The sequence below is a fragment of the Pyrus communis genome, chromosome 5 (assembly GCF_041283825.1).
Source record: "Pyrus communis isolate YQ-2024b chromosome 5, ASM4128382v1, whole genome shotgun sequence".
NCBI lineage: Eukaryota > Viridiplantae > Streptophyta > Magnoliopsida > Rosales > Rosaceae > Pyrus > Pyrus communis.
The window spans coordinates 10011655-10026547 of NC_142569.1; the positions used below are offsets into that span (position 1 = coordinate 10011655).

Genomic DNA, 14893 nt, shown 5'->3' on the forward strand with positions numbered 1-14893 from the left:
GTTACTAATTTATGTGTAATAAATATGAGTGCACGATGTGTTTATATTTTAGGGTATACGTTGACAAATTTTTTGATGTGTATTTTTGTCTCTTAAGATGGAATGTATAGGGAGATTTGAACAAATCCACAATCAATGTCCTCAATATAAGACTTGTTTGTACCCTAATTACTGAGTGACCCAACATTGGCTTCTTTGTACCCTAATTACTACTCGTTTTATTGAGCTTAACATAAATATCCTCAATATAAGACTTGTAGGAAATGAAAGGTAATTAACCTAACTTACTTATAAATAAGAAACAAACCCTAACCCTGATGAGAAACAAATTATACAAGGAAACGATCTTTTAGATCCTATAAGATTCTTACTTTTAGTTTATACAATCACATTCCTATTTAATATTAACTGCAATACTACTCCTTGTGAGTAGAACTAAAGAAGTTGCATTAGGTATTCAAGAAAATATGGAAGCGACTGATCAAATATTCTTGTTAGGCACATTCAATGCATGCTCGAGTCCTTAAGTAGTGATGCACTTAGGAGCATAGTCTCACCAAAATCTAGTTACAGTAAATTCAATGGGACAAACTTGTAGTCTAAGGAGAAAAGATGAGTTAATGCAATATCAATGCTTGAGATGAAAGGCGGCAGTAAATGCACAAGTCAAGGTATGACCAACCTGATGTGGGTGCCAAACCTCTTTAGGTTAGCAAAAACTAGTGGAAAAAAGTGCTTTTGATATGAGGAAAAAATAATACATTAAGGCCAAGTGAGTATACTACATAATACTCCCTTGATTTTGACAAAACTCCCCTTGAGAACTACTGGCATTGCAAATGAGGCAATGTAAGCAATCCAACTCCTTAGACAAACTTCGGAAAAGTAAACTTCAACAGTAGCTTCGTGAAGAGATCAACGAGGTTGTCTAAACACCCCAAAATTACAAAGACTTGGGATTTAGGGAAAGGGGGATGATGGGAAATAGAGGAGATGGTGAAAAAAAGTGGGAAGTGAATGCAGAAATGGTGATATTAGGGTTGAGATTTAGGTGGTATGAAGGAAAATTGCAAGTGAACCAAGAAAATGAAAACAAGTGGCATTGGAGGGCTCAAAATAGGACCGGGCCCTTGAAACCCTGCACAAGTACAACTTATCAAATATAAGGTGCCTGGGGCCAGGGGAGTCCAGTATGGAGAAATCCAATTTAGATGTCAACCCATTTCCCAATGGGCAACTCATAAATTTTGAGCTCCAACCCAAATGAAGAAACAATGACCAACTTGATCAACTTATTGGCATTCTGTTAGACTGTTACTCGTTCAATTTCTCAGTAATCAAGGATCCTAAAATTTATACTTGAGGAATGTAAATATGAGTTAGAACAGTTGGTTAGGGTAGTGTGTTCGTCTCATTGCAAAACCGCACCTTATGATAAACTTTTATCTCTCATTCTCTTTGCTCATGTGGTTGTCTCATTATTTTCTTTATCTTGACCGTGGTCATTTACTTACGGTTGTTAATTACACGACGCAGTTTAATGAAGCATTCAATCTAAAGCCTCGAAGCAATTCTATAAAGCACATGTACAGTCATTCGCATTTTGTTTCCCCCTCACCTAAAACCAACTCACATAAAATTGGATTTTGGATGAAAACAGAATCATGCCAATATTTGATATTGTGAATCCTACGTCGGAGAATTAAGGACCGTAGATGTGCATACAACGAGTTGGGACATTTTTTGGTTTTATGGTGGAAACTTGACTTCCTTCATCGTATAAACTACCTTGTTCCCATTAACTAATTTAACTTTAGTCGAAACTAAAACAACAAGAAAAACGAAACTGAAGATATGGAAAACTAGACATTCTAATGCGATAACTTATACTCACAAATTCTCTCAAGAGATATCAGGGGTGTATTCAATTAGAATTTTAAGGGATTTTAATTCTTTTAATGAATCTAGGAGTATTCAATCAGAATTTTAAGTGATTCTCTGAAATTTAATATGTATTCAATCAGGATTTTAAGGTAATTTATTAAAATCCTTAGAAATTTGGGTGTATTCAATTAGAATTAGAATTTAAAGAATTTAGAAAAGTTGAGGAATTAGAAGGAATTTGAGAGATTTTGTATTGTATTTTAAGTATCCACAAATCTCATCTCTCCCCATGATATTTCGAGGAAATTGAATCAAAATTTTATATTGAATCTTTACAAATCAATTAAACTCCATAAAAATACATAGATTTATAAATCTATTAAAATCTCTTAAATTCCCAATTAAATAAACCCCTTAAACTGTCGGTTCTTCGTTCTTGTTCAACCTGTTGAGCTACATCACATGCTGCATCTACACCGACCGTCAAATGGTAGACAAGCATAGCACCTCTTAACTAGCGATTTCATTTCCCTGTTCAGTTTTTGGTTCTTGTTCAATCTGGTGAGCGACATCATATGTTGCATGAACACCGACGAACAAATAGTAGAGAACCATGACCGCAGTGCAAATGAAAAACCTCAAGAATGCAACATAACCCAGAGACCCAATGAGAAAAACATTAATTCCAATCGACAATGCAGGCAACCACGGAACAAGTGGAACCCCCCAAACCTTAGGAACTCGGTGCTTTGGAAGCAATGCCATCCACAAAGTCCCCGATAACCAAATCACAGAAAGCACAACATACCGAACCCACCCGCGCATGCCTTTATTCCAAACCGCTGTAATTCCAGTAGAACCACCGATTATTAAGAACAAACATACAAGGAATTGGACCAAATCAGTTGTTGGTGTCACATCCTTAACATAATATCGCCTCACAAGCAATGCGATAGCCACAAACATAAATATGCAGAGCGTACTGAAAGAGAAGACGCTTGACAGCACATCCAGACTTGTGAATAGAGCAACAACTGCACTAATTAAGGTTACCAATGCAGTAGCATAAATGGGGGTTCCAGTTTTCGGGTGAACCAAAGCAAACCAGGGTGAAATCATATGCGCTCTTGCAATCTGAGTGGTATACCTAGCTTGCCCCATAGAGCCAACCAGCAGACTTGTAGTCATTCCCTTGAGGGCACATATACTCACTAAGTACTTAGCCCAACTCATCCCAATTGCCTCAAAAGCAACCGAATAAGCGGCATCCTTATCGATTTGAGTGTATTTCTGCATCATACACAACACCAAAGCCATCAAGCAATAAACCACTGTGATCAGACTCATAGAACCCACCAAACCAACCGGTATGTCCCTCGAGGGTTTCTTCGCTTCCTCGGCCATATTAGCAACCATATCGAAACCAGTATAAGACCAGTACACAACAGCAGCCGCCTCAAAAACGCCTTTTGCCCCATATGGGAAAAAGGGCACCAAATTCTCAGTCTTACCCTTAACAAACCCAACAATCAATATAAACACTATGATCAAACCACTAGCAATGGAAGCAATCCAATTCAACACAGAAGTCCTCCTAGTCCCACTCATTGCAATACTATTAGCAACCAAAAGCACCACAACAGCTATTGGATCCAGAAGATTAAACCCATCAGGCAGAGACTTTACCCGAATTCGCAGAAAATCGGTGTCATCAGTCCTTAAAATGCTGGCAAAGTAAGAAGACCAAGACCTTCCGAGCCCTGCCGAACCCACCAGAGCCTCCAGGAGGATGTTCCCCGCAGCAATGAACGCCACAAAGTCCCCCAACTCGATCCGAAGATACGAAAACGACCCGCCGGCAACTGGGACTTCGACGGCGAACTCTGAGTAGCACAAAACCGAGAGCAAAGCAGAAAAGCCAGAGATGGCGTAGGAGAAAACAATGGCGGGACCGGCGTTCTCGCGGGTCGCCTGCCCAGTGATGACGAAAATGCCTGAACCAACGACGGAGCCGAAGCCGAGCCAGATTAAGTCCCACCAGGTGAGGCAGCGCTTCATGCGATTCTCGCTCTGTTTGGGGAGCTGGAGGAGCTCGAAGGAGTCAGAGGAGCGGTGGAAGAGGCGGTCCTTAAGGCGGGAGGGGGTGTGGGAGAGGGCGTCCTTGTAGGAATTGAAGTTCTGGAATGAGGGTTCTGGGAAGAAGTCCTGCTTGCTCCATCTGCTCCAGTAGCTTCTGGGTTTTGGGTCCTGCTGGTCTTCCTGCACGGGATGTAAATCCATGGCGGTTTACGGTGGCTCTGAGGGTTGGTGGGTTTTGAAGTGATGCAGATGCTGGTGTTGGAGTTGGAGACGGAGTGGTAGTTGATGGTGGGTGAATTATGGAAGGAAACAACTACTGGGGAATTATAATTAGCGGTTCATCTTGATCATTAGTTTTTGTTTTTATTGTGGGCTGTAATTATGATATTATTACCATTTGTTTTTTTAAGGCTGAATTCATTGGCTGCTGTTGAATAATGCAATAATTAGAGCTAGATTCATTTTTTAGTAGGAATTTAAATTTTCTTTTGCTTAACCGCAAAACAAGGCTGCCATATTTTTCACGTTTTATTCTGTTAGTATTTAAAAAGAAAATATGTTGGAAAATAACTAAAATTACAAAAAGAAGAGAGCCACACGGGCCACATGGCTCAACACCTGCCCAGCAGGAGGGGAGGGTCAAGCCCAAATGACATCAAATAAATGACTAATAGTTTAAACATCAACCATAAATATGGAGCGTCGTATCACAAGTTGAGAAATCTTAAATCGATTTATCTCACATGAAGAAGACGCATTTATAATCTATTGATCAACATCCACATTTATGATAACTAAACAACGACAACAAAAAGAATCACGCACAAAACTATCAAAATTTAACTCGAAAAATAACATCTAGAGAAAGGGTCTTATGATACATGGAGAAGCATAATGATTTGAGTAGGATGAGGTCTAATGCCTTGAAATACAAGGCATAAAACAACTTTACACGGATCCAGCTTTGGAATCATTCTATCATCATGACTAATCGAACGCAAACAAGACTCAAGCTAAATGCTTCTCCATATCACATTCAGCTGCAACCATTTTTTCTTGATGGACATGATTGCCAACTACCATCTAGAAACATTATGCAAATTGTTCTCTATTAACCCAATCAATTAAGCACCACCACCTAATCGATGGTAGTGGAAAAATCCTTATTATATACGTTACCCAATTATGAAACATCAAGTGGGTAAGGAAGCAAAGCGTTAAAATGATTGGCTGTATGATGGATGAGTCGAGTGGGTGAGTAATTCATTGTCCCCTCATGTTGAGGTCAAATTAAGCACACCCTAAGCTCTCAGGTTAATAGGGTATTCCCCGCCCCAAAAGGGGGGTGGCAAATCACCTTGTGAAAGAAAAAACATGAAACATTAATGTAATGTCATATTTAGGGGAAAACGCATAATCCTACACCAAGTAAAATTTATGGGCATACAAAACAAGTCAATTTATTCCACACATAAAACATGATTGTCAAGTGTCATGAAATTTTACTATACTTTATGTATAACATGCATTAAAATGATAGATAATTGGATGTTTGGTTAAAATTTTCTACACAACGATACATGCTAAAAAATCTTGAGATGTCATTTCTCGACAAATGAACGTGTCAAACTAAGTCTTACATTGGATCCATCCCCTAAGGCTTTTCATTTAAATGGCGAATCCTCCTGCGGAAGCACGTGAAATCACAAGGTTTACTACAATTGCACTAGCTGGGGCTTTAGCCTATTCGCGAAGGACATATAGAGTAGGGAAAAAGTGGACGCAACGAGCATATTTAAATAGTAAAAAGGATTCAAATATTGCCACAAATAGTGTTACTACATGAAAAGCTTAAGCTATAAGCTATGTAGGTTACACTCATTAGTTAAAGGTGTCTACAAATCTCATTTTCCAATCATAGAATATGTCGAAATTAAACTCCCAAATGTAGGAGTAAAAATAATAAAATATCATGTTAATTGTAACCAAGTTCACATCATTTTCACCATGATGAATTTACAAAAGGGTTCAAAACCCATTTGGTAGAGTTGAAATCCATGCTTAATTTACATATTTACTCATTTTTATGATCAACACATTTCATTTTTTGCAACTCATATGGAAATAAAATGTAGTCTAAAGCACATTGCAAACATTTTTACGTTCACAAAATTAATTCAGATGACGAAGTAAAATCATGTAATAAGTTAAAATACTTATATGTTTAGAGTTTAGTTTATACCTCTCTCATAGAAAACCATAAAGTAAAGAACGAGATTACTTATACTCTCATTTGTACATTTATGATGCAACGATATCGATCACCACAACAATATATCCGATCCATCTAATTACTTTACTCTCATGCATACCCATTGACATTGAGGCATCAAAATCACACGATCCCCCAAAAATTTGAATTCTTTATTGTAAAAAAACGCAGTACGATTCTCCTCCTTCCCTCGATTTTTCAATTCACCATGTCGGCCTCTGCAAACAATTATTCTCTCTTCGAAATTTCCCTTCAATCCATGGGAATGTAAAGGGATCTTCTCAGAATCTATTATTCTTAATCTATTAAATTAATAAATTTATGACATTGAAATTTAATTTAATTGTTAAAATTATTATAATTTTTAAAATAAATTTTTATTTATAATTGTTAAATGAGTTTTAATAACACAGATTTACTAGTTTAATAAACTAAGAGGAACGAATCCGGAAATAATCCCTTCCTCATCGGAATCGACCATTAAACGTGGCCCCATGCTAAAAATTATTGGGAACGTCATCGGGCGGGTCCCACCCCCGAACTCCCCATCATGTCATTCGGACAATTTTTTTGACCCTAGTCCACCCCTGGGCCTAGATCCTACGGCCCTAAACCAATCAATCGAATCAACTTTTATCATGTCTCTGCAACATGGGTCTGGTCGGCCCCGCACCTGAAGGCTTGGCGTCCAAAGGGTCTGCGCCACGTTTCCAGATTCTCCATGAGCATACACTTATTTGGGTTTGCGAGGATGCAGAGGAGAATTACCGAGCGTTAAAAAGTGAGGTGCGTAGTGTGAAGTGAAGAACCAGAGAGAGAGAGAGAGAGAGAGATAGAGAGAGACTGAAAGAAGAGTTTTTGTTTGTTTTGTTTTGAGCTTATCATCTGAGGAATCAAAGAACCAATTTTTATATTTTTTCCAGAAGAGGAGAGTGGAGGGGAGGAAGCAGAGCTCAGAGTGTGAGTTGGGTTTTGCTCAGATTTCTTGCTTGTGCATCAGGTATGCTTCTTCTAGCTGCTCCATTCTCTCTCTCTATACTTTTCCAATGGTTTTTCACTATTTTGTACTTGCATCTCAGATTTGCATTGCTTGTTCTGTACTGGGTTCCCTTTTGTTTTCTCATTAAATTTGAAATGACAGGAATAATTAGCTGGTTTGTTCAATTGTGGAAGTGTAAGTTTGCCAAAGTAATGTTCTTGCAGAAGTTTTTAGATAAATTTGAGTTTCTGGCATTTTGGTGAAACACTGCTGGGTCTTCTTTTAGGGATTTGGTTAGCAGAATGCCGTGGTATGTGCCAAGATTGGGGAAAAAATGATAAATATCTCAAATGGGGTTCTCTTAGATTTCGATTTTGAATAATGGGTGTGCTGAAATGGGAGAGATTTGTTGCTGTTCACATTGCTTCTGTAACCCGTTAGGGTTCATTGGTTCTGTTATTGTTTCGATAAGCAATATTTCGTATATTCTGTTTTATCAGACTGATGAAATGTTTGACGACAGTAGTCACTAGTCACATTGAACCAAAATAGATTCAAGCTATATCAACAATGTTATGGTAAATGTAGGTCATGTTTACTTTTTAGTTGAATGACCAATCTGTTTTGAATTCAAGGCTCAGAATTTAGTCATTTGAATGTTAATATGTGTAATGTTCTGAACAAAAATGAAATATGTAGTCTTGAATTTTATGTTTTGAACCAAAACTATATTTTGTAAAAATATAAATCTGAAAATTTGACAGGTTGGAGTGGTGGTCCAGTGGAATATGATTTATCTTGCACTTCATGCTGCCGACCTAGATGTCAATTTATCTTGAATTTTGTAACTTTGAGAGATCATCTCCCGGTTAGTGGCTTTGACGGGGTATTGGACATGAGTATGCTGGTGAGGACATGCTTGAGCCAAGGGAAGCTGATATACCGGTCCTGTTTCTGGTTTTCGTTGTACTCCCTTTGGTTGCTTACGTTTTACTTGGAAAATGGAGTGAGTCATCAAAGAAGAGAGAGAGGGTAAGTTTGCTTTCTCAACTGGCTGCAGAAGAAGCTCTCAGAGCTGAAGCAATGACTGTTGCTGCTGTTATTCCTCCTGTGTCTTCCTCAAGTCCTTCAAAGAATGGACTTCAAGTATGTGCCAGATGCTATAGTACAGCTACAACCCGCTGCTCCAGATGCAAATCTGTCAGATATTGGTATGCTCTAATTTGATAGCAAGAACATAGATTTTCTGTCAGTATATTCTCCCTTTATATTTCAATAATACAAAAAAATGCTTGTCCGATTAAAGAGATTGAAACTGAATTTAAAATTGTAGTATTGCAACCATTGTGACATATCCACTACAGGATTGGTGTTTTGTTCAAGATCTATTACAGCTGTATCTTCTGTTTAATTTCTTGCTTGGGTTATATAATATAACCTAACATCGGTGCTTGTGTTGTGTATTCAAACTGTGGTTTTGGAATAGAAAAAAATGAAAACTTGATTTGATCCCTTTTGGTCACATTAGTTTTCACCTTATTCAAGCAGTGAACTCAAATATCTATTTATATTTTACCTTAAACCATGATTTAGATTTTGGGGAAATAATGACTTAAATAGTTAGAGTGTATTATGCTTGTGGGTGATATATATTTCTCTTAAAGTCTTCTGTGAAAGGGAACTAGAATGCAAGCACTGAACTAAAGATCGAGCTAGGAAAAAAAAGTGTGCAACATTCAGCTAACCAAAATCAAGTAGCTCATTTGGGAATTTCATAGGCTTGTACCAAATATGGTACTATCAATGTAAAAAGGAGAACCACAAAACAGAAACATGCAAACACATGTGATACTTTTCAGCAAGAACGTGTTATCAATTAAATATTTCTCCTTATGAGCTAAAGGTGCAAACATGATCTCAGTCCCTAAATGTTTATACGGATTATATGCAGTTCTGGTAATTGTCAAATAATTCATTGGAGGGAAGTTCACAGGCAAGAATGCCTGCAGTTGGAACCTACTTGTTCAAGCTCATCTCCTAAGGCTGTCTCATTTGGAGAATCTTTTCATGAGAAGTTCTCACCTAATGACAGCATCAATTCACAGTACTTTGGGAGTAAGATGGAGCAGATTTTAGCGGAGCAAGCACCAGCTGATAATATAATTTATCCTTCAACAAGCACTGGTGTCCCTGATATGCTTGACTGTGCGTCGGTTGATACCTCTCAAGTTTCCGTGCCGGAGAGAAGAAGTGTGGACAAGCGGGTTTCCAGAAAGTCCCAGAGAGAATTAAGAAAAAAAGTTGGAGTTACATTTGATTCTTCTGAAGAAACATCTTTTGGTTGGACTACCCATTTGGGATCTTCTAATGTTAATTCATCAAAAGAGGTTTTCATGGAGCATAAAGTTTGTGTCACTTTGTTATTCTGCTATCGTTAATCCGTCTATACATTATGTGATTTGATGTCTAATAATTATGTTATACTGTTGGCTGCAGTTAAGAAATTATGACACCCAGTTAGCAGAGGAGTGCAATCCTATGATGCAAAATGTCAATATCTCTGATAGTTATATAAAAGGACAGGCTACTTCAAGAAATATGGTGCATGAGAATGATAAGTCTCAAGGTCAAAATGGCAACATATATGAATCAAGAAGCAACTCTGGATTAACATCCTCGGCATATTCTTCAAAAAGTGGAATAGATGTGCATGAAAATGGGTTGGACTTCATTCCAAATGGAGGAAATTCCCTTAAAGGGGAAATATTATCCAATGATGAAACAACAGATTTCAAATGTGCTGAAATGATGACAATGAAGGCTAGCATAAAGGTTAAAAGAGCTCCATATTCTCTTGGGAGAAAGGTGTCTAAATTGCCAAATTCAACAATGGAAGTCTCAGGAGAGCAGTGTTACTCAGAGATAGAGAGGCAGGGACATATTGCTGAGGATTCAAGTCAGTCTAGAATGAGAGACACCACTGCACAGGGGAGCAATGGAATTGCAAACAGTAGGATCATGAAGATGATGGGTCTAGAGAAGCCAAAGAACTTGACCAGACAGGAAGTCCCTGAAGTGAATGGTTACCGACAGAAAACTAAGAAGGTCACTATCTCTGTTTGAATATATCACCATAATATATCTCCTGAATTGTTTACTATCCTTCTCCATGAGTTATCTTCTTTTTCTGATTCTGAGTTGAATGGACTTGTCACTGATGTATGCTCTTTGCCTCTCAGGTCCTGTTCCCTTATGATGAGTTTGTGAAGTACTTTCGGTGTGAAGTCTTTGACTTATCACCTCGGGGCCTTTTGAATTGTGGGAACAGGTAAATTATGATAGCTTATGTTTGCATTATTAGTTTCATGGATTAGAATTTCTTTTTGAACTCTTTCATAGATTAGAAATGAATACTCCATTCATACTTAATGGTAAAATAAAGAGGTGAAGTTTTGTTGATTAGGATGACTAGATCAGAAGTAAAACAAGTATTGATCTCATTGCACTGCTTCTAGTAATACATTAGTTCATGTGTTGTAATTTTTGGTGATCGTCTGCATAGCCTGCCTGTAATTTCCTGATTTTGAATTCTTATGATAACCTTTACTTTTCTTAATACATAAAAGAATATACGACTAATAGTAATAGAAGCGAGATAAAGTTTGACTAAAAGGTGACTAATGTACTTTGTGGAGAAGCAGATGGGTTGTTGATAATCAGATTCATATAACTAAAGTCCTGAAATTGAACCATTAATTTTTTCGTAGTTGATGTGTTGTATCATTGGGTTATCGTGATTAATAATAATTTATTTTTCTTGCAGTTGCTATGCAAATGCTGTCTTGCAGTGCTTAACCTGCACAAAGCCTCTCATTATCTATTTGCTTCGCAGATCACATTCAAGAGCCTGTACTTACCTTTCCTCATAACCCCTTAATCTTCCAAGGAATTTCCATGTCGGCGTTTTGTTTATAAGCACATTTGAATCACTTTTGCTTGTGATATGTACTAGGTTGTGGTAAAGATTGGTGTCTCATGTGTGAGCTGGAGCAACATGTGATGATGCTACGAGAAAGTGGGGGCCCACTTTCTCCTAGCAGAATTCTTTTTCATATGAGGAGTATCAATTGCCAAATTGGTGATGGAAGTCAAGAAGATGCACATGAATTCTTAAGGTCTGTCTAAACTTACCAGTTATGTGTTCCTTTTCTTAATACTGATGTGCAAGCATTTGTATCTGTACCAACCTCCATATGTATTCAGCTTTAGAAATTATATTTAAAATATTGAAGTTTCAAATTTTGTGGAAGGAATTTTAGTATATCATGTGTGCGGTATGTATCCAGGCTTCTAGTTACGTCAATGCAATCTATATGCTTGGAGGGGCTGGGTGGTGAAAACAAGGTTGATCCTAGATTGCAAGAAACAACTTTTATACAACATACATTTGGCGGACATCTCAGATCAAAGGTGCTTATTGCGTATTTGCGCACTTCTCAAGTTGTTATAAATCGTTTTTTCATCAAACTGCTATTTGTTTCCCTTGTTTTTTAAGTTATGTTCTTCTTTGCCCACACTAATCATGGATGTATCAATGTTAATGCCACCAGGTCAAGTGTTTGAGATGTCATCATGAGTCGGAACGATATGAGAACATCATGGATCTTACCTTAGAGATATTTGGTTGGGTTGAATCACTTGAAGATGCGTTGACTCAGTTTACAACCCCTGAAGATTTGGATGGAGAAAATATGTACAGATGTGGAAGGTCTGGTAACCTAAATTTAGTATTTGTTAGAACCCAGGTTATGTATGAGTTTTTAGTTTTACAGTAGAACTTCAGTGACTTACAAACTCAAATTTTTTGTGGAAAAGGTGTGCTGCATATGTTCGAGCCAGGAAGCAATTGAGCATACATGAGGCGCCAAATATCCTCACAATTGTCTTGAAGAGATTTCAGGTATTGATTAGATTTAGCATTGAGACTTGAGAGTGAAGAATTTTCTGGTTTTTGGTTCGAATCACAATTCAAATCCCTAGTCATCTCGTGCTTCCAACTTCCACCCATGAAAAAAGGATTATCAGATTTGGCACCTTCCTGCTAGATAACTGTAGGGCTTTCTGGTTTTATATGCTGGGCACTACTTCTGTTGCTGGAATCCTAAATAACAGCTGGTTCTTCACCAGGAGGGAAAATATGGAAAAATAAACAAGTGCATCACTTTTCCAGACGTGCTGGATATGATTCCATTTATGACTGGAACGGGTGACATTCCTCCTCTTTACTTGCTCTATGGTGTTGTGGTGCATTTGGATACTCAGAATGCATCTTTCTCTGGACATTATGTGGCATATGTGAAAGATATGCGAGGCAATTGGTTCAGGATAGATGACACTGAGGTAAACACCTTTTCTAATCAACATTTTAGTGCAAGGCTTTTGGGATTTTGCAATAATGGTTTAAATTTGTTTTCATTAAACACAAATAAAATGGAAGTTCAGATTTATACCTGCTCAGTGTGTGTAAATATTGGAAGAATCCCAATTTGCTAAAAAAAATTGAAGTCGGTAAAAGAGCCTCCATTATCAGTGTCATGATTTTGATAAGACATTAATACCTGTAGTTTATTCCATAACAACAAATGGAACGGGGTCTCTGGGTTAGAATTCCTTTTATTTGCTTTCCTTACATTTATGCTTTTTGAGTGTTGACATGGTTCCCCTTGGTGCATATGCTTGACAGACAAAGGAATGATTGAAGTTTATATTTCTTGTTTTATTTTCCGTCAATGAATTTGAGTCCTAAGGTTGGTCATACTTCATAAACAGGTTCACCCCGTTTCAATGAGCCAGGTTATGATGGAAGGAGCATATATCTTATTTTACATGAGGTGAGTCTTATTGGCATTGAAAAGAACCCACCATGATCTCTTTCCTTACCGTTTCTTTATTGGGGGTTTTAGCATTCATATGATTGTATGTTGGAATATATTAGCATTTAGTAGATAGTACGAACTAAGGTGGTTGTGAACTGGGAGGGGTTCAATTGGTGGTGTTCTAGATATTCATCTTTCTTTCCCAGGTCCTGTCCCCGCCCTCACAGAGGATTTTCTGGAAAAGCTATCAGGGAGCAAGTTCCAAATTTAGAAAATCAATGCACATCGAAAGCTCAGAAGTCATGGCCAGGCCAAAGCAAACACAGCAGCCAATTTGCTAGTCCAGAGCATTTACCAGATGATATCAGGCCAGAGATTGCAAGTGGCTTTGGCAACAGCACCACTAATGGCATCCGTAGGAGTTCTAATGGGAATGTTTTCCCAATGATGGAAACATATGGTGAGCCCATGGGCGTGGAGTTCTCTGATGCTACGTCAAGTGATTGGTCCCTTTTTACAAGTTCTGATGAGGCCTCTTTCACGACTGAGAGTACTAGAGACTCTTTCAGTACTGTGGATTATGCCGATGCTTGCAATATGGATCCAATCTCTTCAATTTTCAACAAGTTATATGCACCGGAGTATTCTCGCAGTTCTGCATCCTGCAGAAAATTTTCAAATAGTAGGCCACACACTAGATTTGTTTCCAAGGATAAGGGTGTTATTTTGGATTCGTACTTATCAACCCATCCTGTTGACAGAGCACAGAAACAAAACTATTCAAGAAAGGTCAGTGATTCACGAACTGAACACCCTCTGGATACTAAATGCAGCTCGTTTGTAAGATATGGGACTAACCCAATACATAGTCTTGACCGAACCTCGGATCATTGTGAACTCTAATCTATATGAGATACTGATTGAATAGATTATTTAGTCTGGTAGGAGCTGTGCCCCAACATTTTTGTTTTCAATGTATTGTTGATTGGGGCATGTTTCATATCAAAACAAGTAAATGTAACAATCTTCTTGTTAGCGATCTAATTAACACCGGAAATTGTAGAGTCCCGGGATTTTACTTTGCTTCAATCTGTCTTCGGAATATCTTTCACTTACGAATAAACTTGTGTTTCACCTGTAGCTCATAAAATTTGGTGAAACTATTTGCTACCAGCTGAAGTTCTTTGAAGGAGATGTTCTTTACTTTTACTTGGAAAAGTTAAAATCCCTGGGTGCCTACCTTTGGAATCTATTGCTAGATGGTAAACTGTGAAAAAGTATGACACTGGTAAGTAGTAAAAAACATCATGCACAGGAAAAAGAAGGTAAAAATAATTAGCAGGTATGGACTTCCCACTTTAACATGCTGGAAGTGGTTATTGTTTCACTTCTCATTGCTTTCAATATTTAAGTGGAGATTTTTTTGTAGGGTTAGCAGTCCTATAAGGATATGTTCTCAACTTTTTATGTTGAGGCTACCCATTTTCAATTATCGAAACCGTCTATATTTTAGTTCTTCATTCAAAGGTCATTTTTGCAAAAAATCATTTAAATATAAAAGTGTTAGATCATCTAAAAAGCGCAAAAAATCATAGTTTATTAGATAAAGTGAAAATAAAAATACTGACAATCAAACGACTAAGCAATTGTTAATACGGTTTCGATCATTGAACCACTCTTTGAGAATAGGATATGCTTTAACTTTCTTAAGAACATCAACTTAAAACATGAATAGATGTTTGGTTGAATGCTCAATAAATTTGAACAAATTTAATGATCATTGGACCACGAGAAATCTTAATA

General features: G+C 37.6%; 2 protein-coding genes across 3 annotated transcripts; one reads left to right on the forward strand and one right to left on the reverse strand.

Moving 5' to 3' along the window:
* Positions 1-2111: 2111 nt before the first annotated feature.
* LOC137726520 (cationic amino acid transporter 8, vacuolar) lies at positions 2112-4363 on the reverse strand. Its single transcript, XM_068465454.2, has one exon. It carries the CDS (start codon positions 4162-4164, stop codon positions 2395-2397), a length of 1770 nt encoding a protein of 589 aa, XP_068321555.2. The 5' UTR covers positions 4165-4363; the 3' UTR covers positions 2112-2394.
* Positions 4364-6898: 2535 nt separating this feature from the next.
* On the forward strand, positions 6899-14179 carry LOC137725443 (ubiquitin carboxyl-terminal hydrolase 15). Of its 2 annotated transcripts, none has more exons than XM_088694220.1 (13): positions 6899-7235; positions 7979-8425; positions 9166-9619; positions 9711-10319; positions 10454-10542; positions 11038-11123; positions 11227-11389; positions 11561-11684; positions 11825-11982; positions 12090-12174; positions 12402-12614; positions 13044-13105; positions 13297-14179. In XM_088694220.1, the coding sequence occupies exons 2-13, from the start codon at positions 8130-8132 to the stop codon at positions 13991-13993; spliced, it is 3036 nt and encodes a 1011-aa protein (XP_088550346.1). In that variant the 5' UTR covers positions 6899-7235; positions 7979-8129; the 3' UTR covers positions 13994-14179. The 2 variants fall into 2 exon arrangements, with proteins under 2 accessions (XP_088550346.1, XP_088550347.1); XM_088694221.1 differs by having other exon boundaries at positions 9166-9601.
* Positions 14180-14893: the final 714 nt, after the last annotated feature.